Source organism: Lissotriton vulgaris, chromosome 5 (assembly GCF_964263255.1).
Source record: "Lissotriton vulgaris chromosome 5, aLisVul1.2, whole genome shotgun sequence".
Classification (NCBI taxonomy): Eukaryota; Metazoa; Chordata; class Amphibia; order Caudata; family Salamandridae; genus Lissotriton; species Lissotriton vulgaris.
In genome coordinates, this window is record NC_141693.1 from 1,937,752,659 (window position 1) to 1,937,779,333 (window position 26,675).

General features: G+C 44.7%; 1 protein-coding gene across 2 annotated transcripts in view; it reads left to right on the top strand.

The window, feature by feature from the left end:
- Positions 1 to 26,675, top strand: part of LOC147717803 (carnitine O-acetyltransferase-like) — a 114,589-nt gene that overhangs the window by 65,803 nt on the left and 22,111 nt on the right. For both annotated transcript variants that reach the window (XM_086924592.1, XM_086924593.1), the window contains exons 10-13: positions 1,219 to 1,341; positions 9,667 to 9,802; positions 9,922 to 9,984; positions 23,043 to 23,180. In XM_086924592.1, coding sequence (XP_086780718.1) covers positions 1,219 to 1,341; positions 9,667 to 9,802; positions 9,922 to 9,984; positions 23,043 to 23,180 — 460 coding nt within the window. The remainder of the gene's footprint in view (positions 1 to 1,218; positions 1,342 to 9,666; positions 9,803 to 9,921; positions 9,985 to 23,042; positions 23,181 to 26,675) is intronic.

Here is a 26,675-nt window from a genome sequence, read left to right on the forward strand (position 1 = left end):
CGGACCCTAGACTTTGCACATAGAGTGCTTGGATTGTTGACAAGTTCATGCTTTAATGTTTCTATAAAATGTTTTGGTGCCCCAGAGATGAAAACTGTTCATGTTGGTGTTGCTCGTACAAGCTCCACGTTCCTAGTTGTTTCTCCTCCCCTTGCAAAGCAAACCTTAAGATATTGCAATGGTGGTATAGCTGACGTGTGACATTCGTAGGTATACCTTCTTCAGTGCAGAATCTTTGACAGACTCCTGGGGTACACTGATCCAGGAAGAGCAAACTCAAGGTTTGCTGGTAGGTATCTTCAGCTCAGCCTAATCAAATGATTCCTACCATATGTGGAGGGCATACAGAATCATCTAAGTGGGTCTTTCTCTCTCCCGTCCTCCTGATTCTCTTGAATCTTGGCCCTGTTCAAATTCATTTATAACATTGGTTTCAAACCCCTACTCTAGATTAAACCAACAGGCAAAAACACTTGTTTCCGCCTCTGCCTGCTGTGCTTCTCACATGTGTGCTAGATTATCTCCATCGTACTGTGTGTTTCGAACTGATTGATTTGCGGTTCTATGTAATACTGTGCACTCAATCCCACCTTCCTCTTTTTGTTTTGCTGAAAGTGCAAGATGCTCTGGTCCACTGCACTGCTTAGAAAAAGACACATCTGTTTTTTGCTTGCACCAGGTGGTGTAAGGAGACGGAAGCAATGTTTTGCCTTTCTTTTTTGTTTCACAAATCTTTCCACAAGAAACTGTCTTATGGTTCTAACTCAGTCACCCCGTATTATGTTGGCACGGACCCTCTGTTCCTCATTAAACAATTTTCTCTTTTGCACAAACTTTAATCAGGAAGCCATTCAAGGGAAACCAGTTTTTGAGGAATTCAAATCTAAGATATCTTTCTCAGAGAATTAAAAAAGGGTGTGTGCAAATTTAATACAGGAAAAGATTAGTCATTTACTTGGTTACTTTTTGGTGAGTTGCTGGTTGAGTCCAAGAGACCGTTTAGTTTATGGGATGCACAATACATCTCACTCAATCTGATTTGCTTCCATCGCCCGTCATCTGCAAGCATGTAGATGCCACATGCTGGAAATTCACTGTTAAAGATAAGTAACATTTTCTTCTCGTGTACGATGGATGGAAACTTCCTCCCATCCAGCTACTACCAACCACTTTTTGTGACAACAGATCAAGTAACCCTCTTTATTTTTTGGTTTCCAGACTCATCAATGACTTGGACATCATCTGCTTCACATATCGTGGCTTTGGCAAGAATCTCCCCAAGAAGAATGGACTGAGCACAGATTCCTTCCTGCAGATGGGCTTGCAGCTCGCCTACTACAGGTAATAAATCTGAGTAGCTGGGGAAAAGAAAAAACTGGGAATTAAACTGTTGTTTTCCAGAAGAAAAGAAAAGTGAACTTTTTAGAAAGGGAAGCAGGTTTAGATAGGAACAGCTATCTTTGAAGTCCCCTTTCTCCCCCAGGAAAGAGGCCAGTGGAAAAAGAGTTATGGTTGAAGGAGTAAGCTTCTGGTCTTTGTGACATTGGCCTTTGTAGTGTGAATCTTTTCTGGATTCACATTCTGTTCATTATACCGTCATTTAGTGGTTGTGTTTGAATTTCTCCACTTTTTTGAAGTCCTAGTTTTGTTTTTTGTTCTTGGGCATTGACAGATCCCCCATTTGGTGCTTCCTGTGACATCGTACGCCCTCCCCCAAAAGCTCCCACTCTTGGTCGATGATTCGTTTTTTTCTACCATTGGCCGTGAAGGCTTTGCTGAACGCTCTCCAACGCGTGAAAGAAGAAAGTTCAGAAGACGTTCGTCAAAGACGTTTGAGAAGATCATCGAAGACGAGGTACAGGAGGAGATCCCTAACATGAAGGGGAAGTTTCGTCAACGGTTCGCAAGTTCCCAGACAGAGGGCTCCCTTTTTACAAGAAGACTCCTGTTACAGTTCGGCCCGAATTGCTACCACAAGTTTGTGCAGATGGACCAGCACCTGCTCTGCAACCTCTGCCTGCTGATCGAGCATCAAAGCAATAACTGCAATGCATGTGCCGGGTTTAAGTTGAGGATGCTGAGGGCAAGACAGAAGCAAAGACAGGTGTACTACGCCCTGCAGATACAAAAGCTTACACCATCCCTGAAAGACCTGGGCCTGTCAAGCGATGACGAGAAAAATGTCGCCAAAGATGCAGGAGGAGAAGCTTCCAACATCGACCTGAGAAAAGTCAAGGGGAGTCGCTCAAGAAGGACAGGAGACCACAAGTAAAGCCTCAAAAACTGTCCTTGCCTGAGTCTTGAAAATAAGACTTTAAGGCTTCCAAGGGAGCCTTGCTGTTGAAAAGTTTGTTGATCACAGGCAAGTCCAGAGACCTGGAACCCCTCTGATCCCTTGAAAGGGACTCCGCAGGAGGAAGGTCTCCCAAACAGATACGGTTGTCAAAAGACGTTTGAAGTTGAGATGCTTTTATGTCGAAAGAAGAAACATTTTGAGAGGAGACAAGAAGCTTGACAAACGAAACGTCGTCGAATTGTTCGACTTGGAAAAGAACATCAACGGCGACGCTCAGCGGGATTCAAGAGGAAAAAGTGGTGCCTCGAATCCGTAAAGCCTGCGTTGATGCAGAAGAAAAAGGATTTAGATGCATCTCTGAAGGAATTTTGAATTCCTCTAAAGACTTTGATACCGAAAAGATTGACCCTACCATGACACCAGAGCCATAGAAAGAGGAGGACGAATCGGTCTATGATGAGGAAGAAGAACAAGAAAGCCTGGAAATGCTTCAGGGGCCAGTAGACTCATAATATGCTGAAAATCAGTGGCATGAGATAGAGACAGACGAAACTGAGGAAGGAGTAGATTGTTCTTCATTGAGGCCTTCGCCAACGGATGACATTGCAATGTATAATCATGTAATAAAGAAGGCTGCAGACAAATATGGAGTGCAGCTAGAAGAGGAAAATCAGTCCTGTTTCCTGCTGGAGACCTCAATACCGTCCCAGAAAATGAATCTGTTGCTTCCAATGTTGCCAAGAGTACTGGATCAAGGAAGGGAAGCATTTAAAGAGCCCTCCAACTGCAGAGCAGCAACACCAATAGCGGAGAAAAAATACAAACACTCCTCAAAAGACCCTGCATGCATCAAGGGTACAGTCCCTTCTGACTCCATCATCACTTCTACTGCAAGGAAGAGGATTAACACACATCCGCATCGGGGTCTCCTCTGGACAAAGAGAGTACAAAGATGGATCTCATGGGCAGAAAATTTGAGAGGAGTGCAGCAAATCAATAGCGTATTGCTAACTCTAACAGCCTCCTGAACAGGCCTGCTTACCAGCATAGGAAGGAGAAGGCAGAGCGCATGAAACACTTGCCTGCCCTGTCCAGGTAAAGAGTGGCCAGCCTTGGAGAGGAAGGCAAGGATATTGAATATACATGCCTGAAATTGGCATTAGGTGCAGTGGACACTGCAGTTTGCCAAATTATGTCAGGAACAACTTTATGCCGTCATTCATGGTTAACCCCTTCCATGCTCATGACGAGCTCAGCTCGTCATGAGGCACAGTGGAGCTGTGCTGATGATGAGCTGAGCTCGTCATGAACAATGGAGTTCAACATAAATCAGCACAGGAGGGGAAAATGCACAGCAGCGATGTGGTTAAGAATCTCTGGGTTCAAACCAGAGGTGAAAGCCACCATAATAAATCCCCTCTTCAATTGAGAACATTTGTTTGGAGGCACTGTTTATGAGACACTGCACCAGCTTAAGAAGGAAAATGAGACTGCTAAATCTATGGAAGCATTGCAATTTAGGGTAAACATGAGACTAGGTGCTGCATCAACACGCAGGCCTACATGAAAAGGCAGATTCCAACCTAGCTCAACACATCAGGACTTCCAAGGTAGCAGTCAATCATGTGCACCCCAACAGCACTGGCAGAACCAACAGCAAGTGTGCCAACACTTTCGAGGCAGAGCACTGCCTTACAGGGGGGGCATAACCTCAATAAGCAAGTGACTTGCCCACAACAAACCGCTTCACACACACCACACCAGTGGGAGGCAAAATGAAGAACTTTCTTTAGGAATGGAGAAAGATAACATCAGGCAACTAGATATTAAATGTTGTAAGGCTTGGATATTGCATAGAATTGGACGAGATGCCATCAGCAAGGAAACCAAAGAAAAAGGTCCATTCAAGCGAAGAAACATCACGTCTACTCAAGGAGGTAGAGGAATTTAAAAAAACAATAAGAAAGGTGTCTAGAGAAGAGATCAAGAAAAGGAATTAATCAACATATTTCCTAGTCCCAAATGTAGACTGCTCTCTACCCTTAATTCTAGACCTCCGATTCATAAGCAAGTTTATAAAGACACAAAGATTCAAGATGAAACCTTACAGGAAGTCATCCCACAATTGCAAAAAGGAGAGTATATGTCAACGATAGATCTAAAAGATGCTTACTTGCACATCCCAACGAATCCAAAAGACAAGAAATACTTGAGATTTGTGGTGAGCAAGACTCCCTCCCAGTTCAGAGTACTAGCTTTCGGAATAAAATCAGCTCCAAGAGGATTTACAAAGTGTGAACCAGCAGTGGCGGCACACTTAAGAAGATAAGGGATGCATGTATCCCTATCTGGATGACTGGTTAGTAGGAGCAACAAATGCAAGGAGCATATGCAACAGGTGAGAAGGACACTCGTCATACTGGGGTTCTCTTTAAACATAGAAAATTTGTCCCCAAATCCACAAAAAGAAAAATTGCTTCTAGGAGGAAATAAATTCTGTACTAGGGAAGGTATAGCCTAGCGAGAAGAGAATAGTGCCACTACTTCAGGAAACTCTCTTTTACCAGAAGGGGCAAGCTCTGACAGTTAGGACTAAGGGGAGATTTTTGGGAAAGATGGCTTCATGCATCCATTTGATTCCATATGCAAGATTTCATATTTGACGAATTCAAGAATGGCTACAGAACCAATGGCCACAGCAAGAGGGAGCTGGGAAGATTCTAGTGGTTGCCACGCAGAAGCTACAGGAGGAAATGGCTTGGTGGAACAAATCACAGATAACACAAGGAAAGAAATTTGTACTACTAACTCCAACTGTAAACATTACAACACATGCCTCTCATATGGGCTGAGGTGCTCACATGGGCTCGCTTGTCTGAGAGGTCTGGAAGGAACAAGATGCAGTACAGCATATCCATGTCTTTGAGCAAAAGACAGTGTTCCTAGCCTTAAAAGCCTTTCACAAAGAGCTATTGGGGAGAACAATATTGAGCCAAACGGGCAAAACAACTCCAACTTCCACATAAAACAAGAGGGTAGGCTCTCAGTCCTTTGTCCTAGCAAAGCTAGCCCAAGAAATCTAGAAGTGGGCAGTACAGAGACAGATAGATATAACAGCAGTACCAGGGAAGGACGATGTAGAAGCGGACAGACTGAGCAAACAAGCATCATGCTCTCACAATTAGAAACTCGATTAAGCGGTACTCCAACACATGTTCAGGAAATGGGAAACACCAAAGGTAGACCTATTCGCAACCCCAAACACAAAATGCCCAAATTTTGTGTTCAGCCAGCCACACCACCAATCCCTTGGGAATACCGTGCCGATAGACTGGTCAGTGATATTTGCAAACTCCCCCCAAGATACCACTATGACACAGAGTGATCAACAAATGCAAAAGGAGCAGAATAACTCTAATACTAATTGTCCCTCAGTGGGCAAGGCACACGTGGTTCTCTGAGCTAAAAGAAATTGAACAGGGTAGCATTCTCAAACTGCCAAAACAACAAGACCTGTTGTCAATGGAAGGCGGGAGGGTACTACCAGCAAATGGTCCGCAGGCTCTTTTTCCACCCCAGAGTGTAAATTGTGCTGGTATAAATCTGAGGATATTGACCACTTTTTGTTCTTCTGCCCTCTCTATATCAACCGAAGGTGCAAATAGATTTACCCTTAGTGCCTTAATTTGGCCTCAACAGATTCTTGATTCCCCACAGAATTTTTATTTCTGACTTATCTTGGATTTTAGTGTTTATTATTAGTAGATAGTTTGTTTTTGGCTTGGTTCTTGACCTGATATCTGGTAATCTCGCTTGAAATCGGAAACAATCTAACTTCTGAAAACACCTCTTACAACAACTTTGAAACAAATGAAATGCAATTTAATTATTATGCTCAACTATTATACACTTTATTAGATTTAGTCCTCCTTGTGTACCCTGAGATTTTATTTTTTGTGTTTTTTACGGTCTCGACTTAAACAAGAGAAAAGAATTCACTTTATTTTTCTTCGTGTCTAATTCTTTTATATAACAGTATTCTATAATAAGCAAAGGATCCCAATTGTTTCATATTGGTATAATATTGTGCACTTTACTAGAACGTCAATTGCCCTTGCTACTTATGCACCTTCTATCTACAAGTTGTGGTATCCAGAAACTGTGATTACATCTTGTTTTCTTAAGTGCTACTCAGAATGTGTGATCCGTTGTATCTTGTTCTTTTAAGGCCTCCCGGCCGAAATAACGTTTTATACTACGACACCCAGAACCAGAGTCTTTGAGCCTAGCAGGTTGGGTCCTGAAGACTTAGAATTTGGTCACCTAAAGCTACTTGAGAACATAATGTCTGTTCTTAGAGAAGCAAGAAATCCAACAAGGAAATGCTAAATAGCCAAATGGAAGAGATGCTCTTTATGATGCCTCAAAGTGGGCTTATTAAAAAATACTAAAGACGCAACAGTACTAAAATATCTTACACACCTACTAGACTACAAACTGTCATATGCATCTTTGAAAGTACATTTTGCTGCAATTTGAGGCTACACAAGAGGTCATATCGAAAGAAGTTTCTTCACAACCCCAATAATAAAGCAGAAGGGAGCAAAACAAATTGCACCACCAAGAAGAGTACCAGCACCCACATGGAATTTAAATGTTGTGCTAACTCAACTAATGGAGGCTCAGTTTGAACCTTTACACAAACCCACATTAAAGATGCTCAGATTAAAGACAGCATTCCTAGTGGCTATAACGTCACTTTGCAGGGTGAGTGAAATACAAGCACTCACAATTCAAGAACCATATGTACAGGATCACAAGAACAGAATAGTAATGAGGGCAGATCCAGAGTTCTTACCTAAGGTGTAACACTTCCACATCATCAAACAATACAAATTCCAAGAGCCAAAGAACCAGGTGGACAGAGTGATACACATGCTAAACAAGCAATAATGTACTACACTGAGAATGCAAAACAAGCAGGAAAACAAAAAAATATTGGTTTCATTTGCAGACAACAATATTGGACAACCTGTAACTAAGGGCACAATTACCAGTTCAACTGTGCCACACAAGTGCAGGGGTAAAACTAAACTCTACCCCAAAAGCACACTCGACAAGAAAGAAAGGAGCAACCATTTCCTTTGTAGCAAATGTACCCTTACAGGACATCTGTCAAATGTCAAATGTCAAGGTATTTGTAGAGCGCACTGTCACCAAGCGGTTTCCTGGCGCTATTACTCATACCGCTGTGGAACCCCTCCTGGCTTTCCCTGTGAAGTGTCCACTCCTGGGCACCCCCAGGGTGAAGCCAGGCATCCACAGCGCTGTTGGGGCCGGTGTGGAGGTTAAGCAAGCTATTGCCCAGAGTTGCAGCGTGGGACCCTTGATTAGAATAGGCACCGAGGCGAGAAATCAGGTCCGAGGAATTATGAGCCCAAGACCCGCCGAGGCGGGAATTGAACCCTGGTCCCGGACCAGAACTCTGCATCAGGGTCTGCCGCTCTAACCATTGAGCCACACTCCTCCTCCTCCATCTGTTTGGCAGCAAAGTGGTCAACCATACACACATTCACAAAACACTACTGCGTAGACATTCAAATGAACAAGGAAGCTCAAGCGGGACAAAAAGTGTTAAAACATTTGTTTACAAATCTAAGCTCGTCTTTAACCCAACCATCACATAACTAACAAAAACACTACAAAATCTATGCACAGCATGTGAATTCAGTAAAGATTCACTGTGCAAAACGAAGAAGTTTCTTACCTGCAGGTGTAGTTTTGCAGCTTGAAGAATTTTCTGGATTCACAAGCAACCCACCCACCTCCACCAAGAAGATGAAAGGAAAAAACAGATAAAGACAAAAAATCTGAAGATGGTGAACCAGAGTAGAAGCCTTTGGGGGAGGGTGTGTGACGTCACCGAAAGCATCAAATGGGTATCTGTTTGTGCCCAACAACAACAAAAAATACAACTAGGACTACACAAATGTGGAGAATTACGACCCAACCACCAGATGGCGGAATAATGCACAGCATTGGAATCCATAAAATTCTTCAAGCTGCAAAACTACACCTCCAGGTAAGAAGATATTTTATTATATAACAAGTGAAATATCCTTGCAAGACATCGTAAACTAGTAAATCAAAAAGAATTTAACAAAATAACTTGCTGCGAAGAAGGGATCATGCAAGTAGCAGGCACAAACAGGAACTGGTCAGGGCATTAGGGTGAACCAACGAGCAAGTGGGTGGATTGAAGATGTTTTACGGATGGAAAGGAAGAGGATTCAGATCCTAAAATTGATGGGATTGAGCACAGCTGTGCTAGGATCTGGAAGGGGAATATAAGCACGCTTGTGGTGAGGCGTACATGGCAAGAGAAAGCATTCTTTGATCAACAAGGGAAGAGAATGCATTGGGAAAGAAAGGGGAACTAAAAAAAACGGTAACATGCTCCAGGACCTGTGAAATAGGTGGAGCAAAAAGTAATGGATCGAGGTATGGGGACAAAAGCAGGAAAAGGTGGGTTGCAAAAGGAAGGCAGGTCAGAAAGAGACTAATGGGGACAAGTGGGACAATATCCCTTTTAAAAGCACACAAACACTTGATAAACAAATGGGATCGCAAGGGGAGGGGGGTTCTCAAACTCAATATCTTGTTAAAAGAGTAAGTTGTTAAAAATACTTTTAATATTGAAACATACATCTGGATTGGCATTGATGAATGAAGTATAAGACTAACGTGGGAACTGCCAAATATTGAGATGGATGAAGAAATTGATGGCCTACGCCACAATTGGCCTGGCTTGTTCCTTATCAACTGCAGCATCGCATAACCTATTTGGGTGTTTTCCCATTCCCTGGGGCACACTGCATGGAGAACCCTGTATCCATCCTATACCTTTAAATTTAGATACTACTTTGACTTGCCACCATGCTTTTTTCCAGGCTAACTGTTCATGTACCAACCTCATTCAGAAGTTTTAAACGTGTGGTTTGTCGAAGGTAGAGCAGCCTCCTCCACCTGGTCAATACAGTTACAAATTGCCAGTGTTGATGTATCCATCCTGCCATTAGTTGGGCAGCGATGTCTTGGATTAGTGGGGACGAGACTCGGGGGTACAGCCAAAATGAAAAGGCCTATGTAACAGGCTCCTTAGGTAGAGCATACTCGAATACTAAAGCAAACATCTGAAGCAACTGAAGGCTGGTGATCATGGCGAAAGCGTTTGTAGACAAATGAAGACCCACACTAAGAGTTTTGGGTGCGAATGGAAGAGTTACACCTCAGATGTGTTGACCGTCTGTTGCAGTGACCACCACACATCAAACCATAGATACAAACATCTACTGTTTTCTCACCCCTAGGATGTACGGCTGCCTGAATGCTACCTGTGAGACAGCCTCGCTACGTATGTTTCACCTGGGGCGCACAGAAATCATACGTTCAGCGAGTCAAGAGGCGCTAGAGATGGTCCAGGCTATAGATGACCCGAGAAGACAGGTACAAGGCACTTATGGGTGTGGGGTGCATTGTAATGTGAAGATAAGTTCCCTTTTGTGACTAAGTGTGAACAAGAACGTATGTGTTATGTGAACGTAACCTGCCCTTCTGTCTCTCAGGCAGAAGAGAAGCTGGCCTTGATGCAGAAAGCTGTCCACGCCCACAGTGCATACACGGACCAGGTAAACCCATCCTAATCTGCATTTTGCAATGCAGACCAGTTCTGCTACAGAACATAACCTTAAACATGCTATTCTACCTTGCACTCTTCTCCGTCCGAGTTCTGCCTGGCTACTGCAAATCCCTGTAACACTAGTAGTAAGTCCTCCCTTTCTAGACCTTTCTCCATGGAATAGCATGTCATCTCTGCAGTGGTCTGAGGCAAGGTTATCCTCTGTCCTTTTATAGTAAGATTGCCAAGTTCAGGGATCTCAGTCTACTCAATCCTTGGCCATCGTGGGGATCTCCTCCAGTCTTGTCCCCATTTATATATTAGTCTGTTGTGGAGGCAGCATCTCTAGCCGCGAAGGATGAGGGTGATAGGACCTTACCCTGGCCGTTTTGAGTATTACATATTCACATGGGACTGTACCCAGATATTTTCTGCAAAGCTGTTGGATAAAGACACGCAAAAAAATAAGGTGGATGAACAAAGATCGTAGATGTTCCCATTTCAAAGTTACCTGTGATAGATTTTGCTCTAAGACCGCTTTCATAGCATGCTCCCCAAGCTGTGTTGAGTAGGAGATTTAGGCTGCTGGGAAGATGGCACATTTACTTGCTCTCAATAGAGGATTTTCCTTGCAATGCTGAAGATTCAAATTCCTTTGTTTTGGCTTCCGTACAGTCTCTTTTTTTTTTTTGCAGGCCGCTAGGGCAGGTTTTTTTGGCAGATTAGATAGCTGCGGGAGCTTGCCTCTCGTCATGAAATCTATTTGCAACATTTGGATCCCACATCCGAATTCCATCAGGGTCAACTCGGCCTTACTGCAGTGAGACACTCATTATGAGTTCACTCTAATCTCCTGGGGTGATAGTTGGCCGAATTTAGCAATATCAGCCAGAATCTCCTCATGAGATAAGTGGGATTACAAGTCATCGTCCACCACCACCACTCGGAATGGGGAATAACACATGGACCTGGTAATACACACGTTTTCTCCTTCAGGGGAAAGTAATAGTTCTAAATCAGCAAATATCACATGCATGGAGCCAGGTGGTAAATGTTGTAGAGGCTTGTTTCTTAGCTGTGGGTGCTGGTCTGAGGAAGGGGACAGGGGGAGGACAGATCTCCTTTCCCTTCAGCTGGGAGGAGATTTTTCACTCCTTGATGGTGGGTGGGAGCCTGTCACAGCAGCTGCCCACAGATCCAAGTATCTCCGGGGCCGGAATTAATGGGTCTGTGCTTTGAAGACCCAATAATCTGGAGACACAGGAAAACTTGTAATTGCCGAGTGTGTCATCCCTCTGGTTATCTATCAATCAAATGGGGGAGGAGGAAGTTCTGATCCATTCAGTTTCCTTTGTTTCAAGCTCAATTTATCATAGGGGAAGGATCACTTGTCCTGCATAACCAGGGTATGCGAGAGGAATGTGGGGTGTCTCAGATAAAAAACCCTCATGCACGTGTTTGGGAAGTCGTAGTAACGGTATATGTTGATTCTCCGCTCTTCATACACATGTGTGCATAATCATAGGGTCAGTTTGGTTATGCAGCCTCCACCAGGAGGTTCTTGCCCATGGTTAAAACAGTAGTGATCTTGTGATGTGGACAGTGCTTGATTAAAATACCCGGACAGCCAGATGCTTTACTTTATTAGGTCTGGATTCGGGTAGCCCATCAGGGAATGCTAGTAAATGTGCGTTCTGCGAAGAAGTTAGGAGTTCTAACGCACTAGAAGTTGGTGAATAAAATGGCCGACATGTTTCAGCCCAATATGCCAGGTTAGGACTTATGGGCCTTCTTCAGGACCAACAGTGAATAGTGAAGACAGTGAAAGTTTACAACAAACGTTGTCCTATTGTAAACAGAGTGAGAAAAAGGGAATTTTTCAACCTGTTTCTTTTCAAAATGGTCACAGTGTACCTTAAGTGTGAGATTTCCACACTTCTTCAGGTTTATCGGGGGTTGAGAGGGCTGAACTTTAGCTCCTGTGCTCGAGCGTCGCATGTGCTGACTCTGCCCCTGTAACCCGGATTACAGGGGCAGAGTCAGCACATGCTGACCCTATGATTATGCACACACGTGTATGAAGAGCGGAGAATCAACATATACAGCTACTACGACTTCCCAAACACGTGCATGAGGGTTTTTTATCTGGGACACCCCACATTCCTCCTGCGTACCTTGGTTATGCAGGACAAGTGATCCATCCCTCTGGTTATACCAGTACTGGCAACTCTAAATAAGGTCCAAAATAAAGTACCACTAAAAGGGGTTGGGACAGCTTGTCCACTTTGAGTATGGCGAGGGCGCAGACAAGTTGCTGGCCTGGAAGGTTAAGTCAGACAGGATGCGTAACTTAATCAAACAAATCAATAACACAGATGGCGTTACGGTTCAGTCTACAGACGAGGAGATAGGGGGCGCCTTCTTCGATTTCTTCCAGGATTTATACCGAGAAGACAGGGTGGTTGATAGATCGGAGACTGTGAAATGGTTAAGTGGAAGCAAGCTCAGCCCCCTGAATTTAATTCAGCAGGAAGATCTTGAGTAGGACATATCACAAGAAGAGGTATAGCCTGTAAGGCGTTGGGGGGGGGGGGGGGGGCTGCTGGCCTGACGGAATAGAGCTCTATAGATCTTTGGTGGAAGTGATAGTTTTTTTTTAAATTTTTTTTTATTATTTTCATTATCAGTGTAGCCGAAAATCTTCAGATGAAATAGAATCCTAATGTAAAACATCATTACACATTCCCATATCATTAATACAAAAAAAATGTACACATTCTCATCTAGATCGTCATAGTCTACAATCAATCCCCTTATATAGGTCATGTTACTATCTTTAATGTTCCTCCTCCGAACTGTCCTCATTTCGCTCCGGCGGCGGTTCACAAATGTCTCCCCTGAATTTTTTCCACACTCCCCACACCTTACTCCATTTCCGTGGGCATCCACGACTAATAAACACGGTCCTCTCAGCCACCGAAGCCGTGTCCATGTCCTTGCACCAGGCGGCCAGAGTCGGCACCTCCGCCAAACTATTCCCCCCACCCCCCACTTTGTGCGCAATATTGAGTTTAGCAACCATTATCCCCAGCGTGGCCCAGTTCTGCGCCGGATAACTTGGACCCTCCTGAGGCGCAGCCCGGAGTAGTAGGAGACAGAATTTATTCACTGTTTTTAACTTTGAAAATTGTAATTTTGTCACTTGGATTTTAACTCACTCACCCCTCCTGGGACATATCCTCTGTGTGTAGGCTCCCTTCCACGCTGAAAACGAGCGCTGGCAAGGGCGAAATCGCCGCATTTCCCGCCTAATAATCTCCCCTCGCCCTGATTGGGACACGCCCACTAGAGGCCACGCCCCCTTAGCCCAAGCTATAAAAAAACGCGCTGAACCACAAGCGAGTTAGATAACTTGGACCCTCCTGAGGCGCAGCCGGGAGTAGTAGGAGACAGAATTTATTCACTGTTTTTAACTTTGAAAATTGTAATTTTGTCACTTGGATTTTAACTCACTCACCCCTCCTGGGACATATCCTCTGTGTGCAGGCACCCTTCCACGCTGAAAACGAGCGCTGGCAAGGGCGAAATCGTCGCATTTCCCGCCTAATAATCTCCCCTCGCCCTGATTGGGACACGCCCACTAGAGGCCACGCCCCCTTAGCCCAAGCTATAAAAAACCCGCTGAACCACAAGCGAGTTAGATAACTTGGACCCTCCTGAGGCGCAGCCGGGAGTAGTAGGAGACAGAATTTATTCACTGTTGTTAACTTTGAAAATTGTAATTTTGTCACTTGGATTTTAACTCACTCACCCCTGCTGGGACATATCCTCTGTGTGCAGGCACCCTTCCACGCTGAAAACGAGCGCTGGCAAGGGCGAAATCGCCGCATTTCCCGCCTAATAATCTCCACTTGCCCTGATTGGGACACGCCCACTAGAGGCCACGCCTTCACCTATCCCCTCCCTTCAAAACATGTGCATGTACCGGAAGCGCAGCGGACGAGCACAGCGGGCGCGACGATTGGCGCGCATAAGGCAAGCTCGTCTGCGCTCGTCCGCGCCGAGGCCGGGCCTAGGGCCATACCCCATGTACCATCGGCCCCATGCCCGCTGCCTAGTACGCTGGTACATACCTACACCTCCGCCCAACTACTAAGCATCAGGCCCGTATCAGATGCGCCCCATGCATTACCACACTTTGAATACATCAATTCTTGCATAGGTCCGCACAAATGTCCTACTTGCACAGAAGATATCCCCACCTTGTCTATGACTCCCCCCCCCCCCCCCCCCCCCAACAAGTATTAGCAGCATTGATAAATGTGCGCTCTCTTCCCAAACACAAAACGGAAATATCCGAATTAATTGATTCACATAATCTGGATTTACTATTCATTACGGAGACATGGGGAGATGATTCCTCCGGCCCAGATTTTAGAGCAGCCACCCCAACAAACTACTGCGTATGTAGACTAGACAGATCGAAAAGAAAGGGTGGAGGTATAGCCATGATTTATAAAGATCACTTCAAAGTCACAATTGTAGAATCAAATTATTCTGAGTGTGAGGCTTTTCTCTTCACCATAGGCCTCTCTGGTAGAGTATCATTCAAAGGTATGTTAATCTATCGCCCCCCGGGTATAGATCGAAATTCCTTGCGAATGTGGGTAACCTAATTGAGGCCTCAGTGGGATCCCCATACTTCACCTTACTGGGAGATTTTAATTTTCATCTCGAAGCTACTGATGACCCTGATACATCGCTGCTAATCAACGATTTAGCTGCAGCCGGTTTCCTGCAAATTGTCAAAGAACCCACTCATCAAGCGGGACACACCTTAGATGGACTATTTACCAGCAATCCAAATATATCTGTCTCCAAGGTAATTCCCCTTGTTTGGACGGATCATGCAGCCGTATGCTTCTCCATTAAAATTAATCCCATCACATCCCCTTCTACATCTTCTTCCCCTATCACCTTCAGAGACTGGAAAAATATTAATCTTGACCATCTTGCGGAGATGATGCGTGACAGTACTATCCCAAATGAGCAGGATCCTGCCTTAGCATCCACCAACTATCTGAGCAATCTAAACACAGCTTGTAATAAGCTAGCTCCCATCAAAACATCCTACCGCAGTAGAAAACTCCCCTCGGCCCCTTGGTTTACAGAACCACTACGATTGCAGAGACAATACTGTAGGAACCTGGAAAGGAAGTGGCGCCGTCATTTCAGTCCTACCGATAAAACTGCCTACAAAAACGCTCTCTCCAACTACAAAAAACTCATTGCATCGGAAAAAACTCTCTATTACACCTCCCAAATTAACCAGGCCAAAAACTCTGTAGGAAAACTATTTCAGGTGGTCACTCATTTGTCCAACCCCCCTGCTCCGCGTTTAGAAGGATCACAGTCCCTATCGGACTCTTTAGCCAAATTCTTCGAAGATAAAGTTAGTGCCATCCTCTCGACCTTTTCCCATTCTCCCTCTTCCCCTACCCCTATGGCATCCCCTACCAATAACGCACCAAACTTTTTGGCCTTCGAAGAGACTACGCAGGAACATATCCAACAGCTTTTTGTCTGTACTAAATCAGGGTCACCCCTTGACCCTTGTCCACCCGCCATCCTTAATCTCATCCCTGAAGCCATTTCCCCTGCTCTCACCACCATCTGCAATGCAATGTTCTCAACTGGCATTTATCCATCTGTTTGGAAGGAGGCTATTATTAAGCCACTCTTAAAAAAGCCCACTCTAGACCCTCTTCTTCCCGCTAGTTACAGACCTATCGCCTGTCTCCCTTTCCCTGCAAAAATTTTCGAAAAAATCATGAACACACAACTTTCGAACTATATAAATGACAACAATCTACTTGACGACACCCAATTTGGGTTCAGACAAGGTCACGGAACGGAGACAGCGCTACTAAAAGCAGCAGACGAGAAAAGAACCGCAATGGATAAGGGAGGATCTGCAGTATTAATACTTTTAGATCTCTCCGCAGCTTTTGACCCGGTCGATCATGTCACCTTGATCGACCGTGTCTCGGCCTTAGGAATAAAAAAACTAAGCCAAAGAGCTTCTTGCCTCATTTTTGGCCAACCGTCCTCAGACAGTAAAGATGGGCAATTACATCTCCCAGACCTTTTCTCTGCCTTGCGGAGTACCACAGGGCTCCTCGCTAAGTCCGACACTTTTCAACATTTATGTCTCGGACTTAGAGAGGGTTATAAAATCTTATGGAATCGCCCTAACAACCTATGCGGACGACACCCAATTGGTGTTATCTGTATACAATGATGGTATATCGGTTGCGGCTAACTTCCAAGAGGGAATGATGGCAATAAGCTCCTGGATGTCATCCAACTGTCTTAAACTAAATTCTGACAAGACAGAGGTGATGACATTCGGGAGATTGCAACCTATCTGGTCCCCCCAATGGTGGCCACCTCAGATGGGATCGCCACCCCCCCAACCAGTTACCAAGGTTCGCAACCTAGGAGTCATATTTGACAACAAAATGACTTTCCAACAACACGCCAACTCTGTGGTTTCCTCATCCTTTTACATTTTAAAAAGGATCAAAAAATTTATTCCATACCTACCTCCGTCTGCAGGTAAAACTCTTATCAGTACCTTGGTTTTCTCGAAAACAGACTATTGTAATGCCCTTTTTATTAAACGCCCAAGAAAAGGTCCTCAACAGACTGCAGACGGTGCAAAATGCGTCGGCCAGGACTCTATTAACTATCCCCAAATTCACATCCATCTCTCCCTACATCCGACAGCTGCATTGGCTTCCTGTGAGGAGTCGTATTAAATTCAAGGCTTTATGCATAGCCTACTAAGCCATCCACAACCAAGGCCCACTATTTCTAAAAAAAGCCTTCTGCCCGCTTGAGCATTCAAGAACTTTACGCTCCTCATCAGCCCACCTGCTGAGGGTTCCACGTACAAGAAGGGCCAATTGGGGAGACAGATGTTTCTCCACTTCGACAGCCAAACTCTGGAATACGTTACCCCTCCACATTAAAACTGCTCCCACACTCCTCAATTTCAGAGAAAAACTCAAGACCTGGTTGTTATCAGCATAATTCATTTTTTTCCTTCCTCAGTGAGAGTTCTGTTACGATAGCGCCGAGACACCCATCTGGGTATTTGCGCGCTCTAAAAATCGCATAAAATAAATAAATAAATGTCATTCGGCTCCCATATATTTAACAAACACCTCTTTGGTTCCGGTACCAACGACACCCCCTCAGTCTGCGATATTGTTCTCAATATTTTCTTCCAGTAGTCAGCGATTTTTTTTGGACAGTGCCAGAAATATTATTTATTCAATATTTCTTTTGATTCTATTCAATGATTTTGCTGATCACATTTCATCAGTTTCATTTTGCCATCCACATATACCCAATGCATTTCGGGTCTTAGGAGGGACCCTTCCTCAGGGGTTTGTGAATGGGAAAGACAGGGAACTTAAGCTAGCCTTTTGTAGTTAGTGACAAAGATTCTTGTTTTTACATTATACACAATTATTTAAGATTGCAATGTAAAGACAGTCACTAATGCAACTGTTTAGTAAATTGTGAATAATGTAAAATATGTGGAAACATGATGGCTAAATGAAACTGATGAAATGTAATCAGCAAAATCATTGAATAGAATCAAAAGAAATATGGAATAAATAATATTTCTCATGAAAAACGACTTGAACTGATTTGTAAAAAGAATAAACTGTAAAGACTTGAATGTCATGTGAAGTGTGCACTCACCAACTAGGACGGAATTTTCCTATCCTCCCTATCATTTTCAAGCAGAGTGTTTCTAGACAAAACACTGGGTAGAAGCTGCACAATAATTACTGAGAAAAAAGAGCTAAAATACGAAAACTTAGAGTGCACCGACGGACTTAACAATTCATTCCTTTCCCCTTAGACCACATGTAAATGCCTATGGTGTCCCACTTCTCAAAGCCCTTGCTATTCCTGAGTCGTCCCAGCCACTTAGTGTCCCAAAGAGGAGTAAGTTGGGTTAGAACCCCTTGCCAACCCATTTTTGACTGCGCAGCGTGCCATATGGTGACAGTGTGTTTTGTGGGCCCTATTAACGCTGGGGTACGTCCCTTACTGTAAAGTGCAGAGAGCATATTTCCGGGTCCCAATAAAAACCTGTCCGCTCTGTATGCAGGGTCTACCTGCGGGGCATGTATCCACTGGTTGATAACCTTTAATTGCGCCGCCCAGTAATACAATTGTATATTTGGGAGTGCTATCCCACCATCGTACCACCCAAGGGTCAACTTATTCTGCGCTATACGTGCCGGTTTGTTACCCCATAACAGGTTGGATACTTGGGCTGCTATCTTTTTGAAGTAACCTGGAGGTACGGGGAACGGCGCGTTTTCTAGCGCATATAGAAAATGGTGAAGTGCCATCATTTTAAAAAGTGCTGCTTTTCCCAACAGCGTGAACGGTAACGATTCCCAGTATGTTGCATCTCTCCTTAGACGCTCCAATAGGGGCATCAGATTTCTTGAGAAGAAGTTATCTGGGTTGGCTGTAATGTATATATCTAAATATTTAAATGTGTTGTCCGTGACCTGGAGCGGGCAGTCAACAGGGAGTTGCAGTGGGGGGCCGTGTGAGATATATAAGATAGATTTGGACCAATTTATGGTGTACCCTGATGCCCTTCCGAAAAGCTCGCAGATATTGAGGAGAATCCGTATGGAGCGCCTGGGGAGGCCAAATATAACAAGACGACATCCGCGTATAGGGAGATGCAGTCTTCCCACCCATCTATCCACCTGAGACCCCGTATCATTGGTTCCCATCTGATCCACGCTGCCAGCGGCTTCAGCACCAGGGCAAAGAGCAGTGGTGACAAGCGACAGCCCTGACTTGTTCCCCCTCGCAAGTGGGAAATCATCGGAAATGTGCCCATTGGCCGTAACGTGTGCTACTGGTTTAGTGTACAGGAGACTAATCCAAGCACAGAATTTGGGGCCAAAACCCAAATGATGAAACACTGCGAATAGGAAGGGCCACTCAACCATATCGAACGCCAGTCGTGCGTCCAAGGAGAGTATGACAGCTGGCTCTTGGAGATATGGAATTCAGGCCATCACCCCATGTAGGCGTCTCAGGTTCATTGCTGTATTTCTGCCCGGCATAAACCCGGACTGGTTCGGGTGTAACAGAGTCGTGAGATGCGGTGTTCATCTAATCTGCAATAATTTCGCAAGAATTTTGGCCTCCGCATTGATCAGCGATATCGCTACTATGGTAGCTAATCGTTGATCAAGCTGTACTTTGCCTCCCTCCAGGCTGTCGGAGTACATGCGTAGTAGGTGTGGGGCAGTAATCTCCGCCGTCTTTTTATATAGCTCAAAAGGCATACTGTTGGGTCCTACCGCTTTGTCAGATTGCAACGACCGGATCACCACTTGTCGTTCTTCCACCGTGAGGTCCGCCTCAAGCGGGAGGGCCGCCTCCGGGGTGAGCCTAGGCATTGCTATATCTTTAATATCTTTAATATAAGTCAACGCATCCTCCATTGTCATCGTGGAAGATGATGTATATACCCTTCGAAAATGCTGTGCTAGTGTGCATACTATAGTCTGTGGGTCCGTCGTCGTCTGTCCTTCCCTGTCTGAATCTGTGCTATCCCCATATTACCCCGCTCCCTCTTGTCGAGCCACGCCAGAAGCTTTCCTGCCTTGTCACCAGTTTCGTATATTTTATGTTTAGTGGCCATGAGCCTTGACTTGGTCGCCTCCCTAAGATATTTTCTGTACTGTTGCTGCCTAATACTCAGCGTCTGGGATGTAGCTGGTGTGGGGTTAGTAGAATGGTGTGTCTCAGCCTCATGCAACTTTAGCTCAATATCATGTAATTCCAGCTGCTTCTCCTGCTTGTGCCCTGCAATAGAAACTATGGCCTGCCCTCTAACGACAATTTTGTAGGCCTCCCACAAGGTAGTCGGCGAGCTGACCAACATATCATTTTCTTTGAAGTAGTGTTTCGTCGCCGTAACGACCGCTTTTTTGATCTTTGGGACCTGTAAATAGCCAGGGTAAATATGCCTCCGAGTCTTGTGGTGATATGAAGAAGTTAATAGTACAGGGAGTGGTCGGAGATGGAAGTGATAGTTTTAATCTTGACACAGCTTTTTAATAAGATTCTAAGTGTTGGAACAGAGCTGCCAGGCTCCTTGGGAGAGGCAAACATCACCTTGATTTTGAAAGGGAGGAAGAATCCAGTGAGTCGTGGGTCATATAGACTGATCTCGCTGTTTAAACGCAGATTATAAAATTTACGCTGGGATCGGTAGCAGGAGACAGGCTACACTCCGACCAAAAAGGTTTTGTCAAGGGCATGAATCTACTTGACCTTGCATATGATTTTATAGGTGCCATTGACTTGGCCACAACCTACTCGCTGCCCCTCGCAGCCATGACTTTAGACTAGGCCTGGGCGGTAAGTTCCGTTCCGCTCGCGGAATTTGCGGAAGTTGGGTAATTTCGCGTTCCACAGAGAAGGCGAAATTGCCCAAAATTCTGCGTTCCGCAACTTCGCAAAATTTTTGCTTGTTCGCGCTCTCAGAATGCGCGTTCACAAGATATTTCCCCCGAGCACGCAAACAGCAATTGCGAACAGTAAAAAAGCCTCGCGAACAAGCAAGTCCGATTGTTTGCGGAATTTCTGCTTGTTCGCAGAGATTTTTTAAGCGATTACGCAAATTCAGCCCACCCCTACTTTAGACGCAAATTCTGCCCACCCCTACTTTAGACGCCACCAAGGCCTTTCATAGGGTCAACTGGTTGTATCTGTCGGCTGTCCTGGAGAAATTTAACTTGGGCGAGAAGTTCGGCAGAGCCATCCAGCTGATCCATCAAGACCCGTCAGCTAAACTGCTGGTAAACGGTAATCTAACTGGTCCTTTTAAAATCACGAGGGGTGCCAGGCAGGGTTGTACTCTATCTCCCCTGCTGTTTGACCTGTATATTGAGCCATTTGCTCAACGGTTAAGGGAGGACTGGAACATTCTGCCATTTAAGCATAAGGGGGTGGGAGAGGAAGGTGGCCCTTTATGCTGATGATATCTTGGTTCTCTCCTTGGATCGCTCTACGGCCTTTCCGGCAGTTACAGAGCTTGCCAGGATTTCGGGCAGATATCTGGGTACAAGATTAACGCCGATAAGACCAAGGTCATGACGAGGAATTTGGGGCAGAGCCAACATCAGACCAAGCGTGACATGCGGTATCTGGGGGTCAGAATAGTCCAGGACATCAATAAGATCTCAGAGACAATTCTGACCAATGTAGCAAGGGAGTGTCAGAAGCTCATGAAGCCCTTGGTTCACCTCCCTCTTTCCATCTTTGGCAGGATCAATCTGGTCAAGATGGTAGTACTCCCTAAAATTTCCTTCCTCTTTAATGCCATCCCATTATACTTCGACAAATTGCTTATAGTGCAACTTCAGCAGGCCTCAATTTATTCATATGGGCTTATAAGGGGCCCGCGATTGCCTGGAAGAAGCTGAGACGTAGGAGTGAGAAGGGAGACTCTCGTGGGCAGATATGCAATACTATACCTTTCAATTATCCCATTCTAGGATGCTTTTAAAAATTTGGAAAGTGCGGGGCTTGGTGCAATTTAAAAAGCGTTAGTTTGTCTATGGAGGGCTTCTTGTTTAAATCTGGAGAACCTAAATTCTTCAAGAAGATGAAGTTAAAAGTCCTACAGGGAATGGCAACAACATGGGCTGATATCAAACAGCTGACAGGTCTCAACTATTTCTTGAGTCTGGCCCCCTTGTGGGACTCTTCCCGGTGCACTGGAGTGCCAGAAGGACAGACTAGCACTACCACTCAGAGCGGCTGGGCTGAAGGTGTGGGAGGGGGGGGGGGGTGTGTATCGGGCTCAAGAGGGCACCCTCTTATCTTGGCCATCACTTCAAAGTATGGTGGGAGGGGGTTTATCTAAATTCAAATATATCCAGTTGCAGAGTTGGGGCCCACAACTTGAAAATACCCATTGGCAAAGGTAACAACTTAGAGGAACAGCTGGTGGTTAGAGCTACAGGAAAAAAAGAGGTTTCCACATGGTACTGGAGCATCGAGGAGTTAACGGACGGGGATTTCAAATTGGCTGAAGAACTGTGGGGTGCCAGTCTACCAAATGAACCTTGGGAACACCTTTGGTAAACATCTTTCTGCACTCTGATGGCGGACGACCCCGCAGTCACCTGGAAGAAAGTGGTTTGGAGAGAGCCTCCGACATACACATGTTTATGGAGTGCCCGGCTATTGCGGAATTCTGGGAAAAAGTAGGTAAAACCACCTCAGATATCCTAGGCCTTCCAATTCAAATAAACCTGACCTTGATAATGTTCGGAATATCTAGCGAAGTTACGGACTTGGCAAGGTCTTTCCTTTTCTATGCTATACTGTTGCCCAGGAGGAAAATATGTAAAAGATGGGTAGAATGTGTACCTCCTAAGCATGCCAAGTGGTTGTCCTCGGTGTTCACGGTATCTAAGTTGGACATGAGTCGTACACAGAGTAGGAGGAAGAAAGCCGTATGGGATTCTTTTTTGAAATGGTCAAATGCGGAGTTTGGTGAGAATGGATAACATTCTTTATTTAAAAATCATGGATCCTATGATTATGCCTCTTTGGATCTCTCCCGACTGCGTTGGGCACCCTCCTCTCCCCCATTGCCAACATTAACAGTCACCAGGGTAACTTGGACTATATGGTAGTGACCGTGCCTTTTCCTTTAGGACAGTGTTATTCTAGTCTACTGATGTACCGGTAGGCGGGGGTGTTTTTCTTTTCGTTCTCCTTTACACCAGCCTACCCTTCTCTAAAGACGAGTAACGGTATGGCTGGCTAGTATGCTCACTGTGGTCTGAGGCAAATGAGGATAAAAAAAAAAAAGAGGGGTCGGATTACTGACAAATCAGCATTGGCAAGTGCTATAAAGTATCATATCTATTATAATAGTGGACTGAAATTTTTGCATGAACTTTTTCATGTTTGTCTCCCTACATTTTGTAGGCTCTTCAGGGCCAAGCCATTGATAGGCACCTGCTGGGCCTGAAGCTGCAAGCCATTGAGGAAGGGTCGCGGGTTCCTGAAATCTTTATGGACACATCCTATGCAGTGGCCAATCACTGGATGATCACAGCCGGTCAGGTATGAATTTCTAGAGTGTAGTTTCTCTTCCTGTCCTCTTTTTACCTCTGTCTCCAGCAGTGAAATAATGCCATAGTACAGGAGCTGAGACCTCCTGTCTCTTCATGTTTACGTAGGAGCAGGTTTTGGGAGTGCAGCAAGGCCTATCCTGTTGCTGAAATGGCTACCTTTCTCAGCAGTGTTGTCACAATTACTGCCGATGTCGTGTGATCTTCACACTGCACACTTTGGAGGACACTTAGTGAGTGTAGGTGTCCAGAAGTAGGTGCACTACCTTGCTTTGAGTAGGTGGCTTCTCTAATCCCCATGCTTCAAGACTAGTGATCAGTAAGGACAGCTTGTTTTACTACTATTCTCCCTGTTATCCCTGCCTTATAATATGTTGGTTCTAGGTGCTGTAGTGACCTCCTGATTTTGTTTGGGCATTCAGATTCTCGACTGAGTCACCTTCATGAGGCTCCAAACTCCACCATCACTTATTTTCAGTCTAGGTAAGAGAGAGAGCATTTGTCATAAGCCAGAAGGGTTCTTCTCTGGCTCCCTGATCCGAACTATATTTGTTCAAGCAGAATGTTAAAAACTTTGCCACACTCCTTATAAACCAGATTTTGCTATTTTTAGTAGAGTGTTGAGGAACCAAGACCAAAAAATCATTGTCATCCAAGTGTACAATTCAAATCTATAGGTGAGGCATTTCAATAGTAGGCTCTGCCTTTTAGAATTCTCTTCCACAAAAGCCGAGGTGTTCGGCCAATCTCAAAAACATTTGGAAAGCTTTCAAAACATACCTCTTCCAAGATCTCTTTAGTATGACTGGTGTTAAGAAAAATCTCGTAGGTAGTGTGCATCTTATAAATGTTACAATTCATTCATCAACTCATTTGTTCTGAGGTATCATTTTCACAGTCCAGGTGTTTTCCAGCTTAGTGGGTTGTTAGTCTTATGATTCTTTTGTTGAGAAAGGATTCAGTTTCTTCAGTTTCTGGCCCATCACTTGGGAGTAGGTGAAATTTCCCAGTGTGACCCTGCCACTAAGAAGGCCTCCTCTTTTACCAGCCTTCTAGAGATGGGGATGGCGCCAATCTGTTTAGGCTTGCTGGGCTTCTAAGACTTTTTACTTAAGTATGTATATACATGGGTGTTAGACCCATCAGTTTCTGGCTGGCTGGGACACATCAAAGCCAGACCTAATCCACTGTCCAAGTTAGGATGCATGCGCTACACTTGGCCGATAACCAGTGCTCACCGTTTGGTAGCCTGGCACAGAGCAGTCCGGCTTATCCTCTGGGTCAAAGTGTAAAGTGTTGGCACAACACAACCCTCGCAACACAATGAGTACGCTCCAGAAGACTCCACACCGTTTGTATAACTGTTTTTGTTAAACACACACATTGAAATCAAAACTACTTGCACATTGGATATATGCTTGACAGTTATATGCAAATATTGAACTTTTCCATTAGCAGCAGAATGGCATGAACATATATGTACTAGTCATAGGTGTTGACTTAAAAGCAACAGAAACGTATAAGAAGGTTGTTCAGAGGTATTCCACTTTCCCGCTAACATCTTAGCATGAAACACAACATTCCCAATATAGTATAACCTGTACAGTTCAAGTGGTAAAGCAATAACAGGTTTGGACTACGCCTCGTGACCCAGCCCCATAGCCACTCGGATAACACCAGCCAATGATACACATTGCACCGATGGTGACACCTTGATTAGATTGTCAGGACCACCTAAAGCGGAAGGAAACCGTTCCGTGTTTTCGTCCATCCAAATTAGGCATCTCAGGCACCCAGCGGATTCCTTCACGAGTGCGAGATCACCAGCCGCGGCCCGTGCAGGTAATATCGGTGAGGTGGTGGAGCCGAGTGGAGGGAGATTTCAACGGACGATGAGGAGGGAAATTAAATAAATAATTGATTTCCCTAAATCCTCACCACCTGGCCCCACTGCTCTTACCTGCATTATTAGGAAAACATTTACTTCCAGTCGTGGTTTTTGCATTACTTGAAGGAAGAGGGTTGCCACAGCTATGTGCCAAACATCGGGCTGGTCTCATCATTTTGCTGGTCTGCTTTGGCTCATAAACTTACTTTGTACAGCGGAAAAATAAACAAGTATTGGCATAGCCAATAGGTCTCTCCTTTGGGACCTTATAAGTGTTTAGTTTTCCAGCACAATATCCTTCGTGCAACAACATCAACTGTTGCATGGACAAACACTTTTAAGGTCACAAAGGCGAGACCTATTGGCTATGCCAATGCTTGTTAATTTACCGATCCAACTCAGATCGGTAAATAAAAATATAAAAACTGTTTTCTTCATAACGCAGTTATGTGTTGCATGCGCTTATGACACCTCATAAGAGGTTTTTTTTTTGTTTACGCTGTAGCCAGGCTGCACTGCATTGGGGATACTGGAGAACATCATTAAAAACCTCTGACAGAGCTAATGGTTCCAAAAACAAAACCTACTGTCTTTGCCAATGTTTGTTTTACTTTGGCTCTCCGATTAGGGATCGTTTTACTTTGGCTCTCCGATTAGGGATCAGTCTCCGACTATCTGTCCACTCTTACCTCTTTTTTAAGAAGAAGCTTTAAAGTTTCCTTTTTTCCTTTAACTGTTACTGCATTTAACTGGCTAAACTTAATGTCATAGCGCCTAGTGACCTTAGGGTATGTTCATGTTACATAAATCTCCGACATATTAACACGCCTTGCTGACGAAGCGTGCAGTTTTCAGAAGTATTTTTTTTACCAATTACTTAAAAGCAAATTGCAATACAAGAATACTCTGTGCTCGTTCATCAGTGCCCACTCTAGTGAAACATCATTTCACCGACCTCGATGACGCAGCCTCAAAAAATGAGGAAAAAACTATCTTGACAGGGACACTTTCCAAGCCCAAACAAAAAACAATGCACTTTGCTCGATGCCTTTATTGACAAAGGATTCGTGCTGAGGCAACGATTTAATCAGGGCACTGAAAAGCTTTGTGTGTCTCTTTTTTTACTGCTGTCACTTCTAAATGTATATTGTGAACCTCTGGACCTAGGAGGCTGATAAGACAATGGGGAAAGGAGGCTGTGCTTTGATTAGAGATTCATCAGGACAGTGGCTATTAACTGGTCGGAAAAATGTTTCCTAGGCAACTGAGATTAGATGCAACGAAACAAGAAAAAAAGCGCTCGCGCTGCAGCAGGGGGGAGGGATTCACTCGCGGAAGCGATTGCGACCAGATGGGCCTCGTGCTCCCGCGAGTGAATCTCCTGACGGGCACGCGTTGCCATTGAAGGCAATGGAACGCGTGCACGTGCTTGGCTGAAAAGCCTAAGCGCTCGGAAAAGGTTGTTTTCCTTTGCAGCGCATGCGCGCTGCGAAGGCTCGACCTAATAATGCCATTTCATTGTTTACTATCGGCCTCTTGATGAAGGCAAGAGAGCCAATGGCGTTGCTCTGTAGTGCATTTTCTTTTTTCTTTAGACCA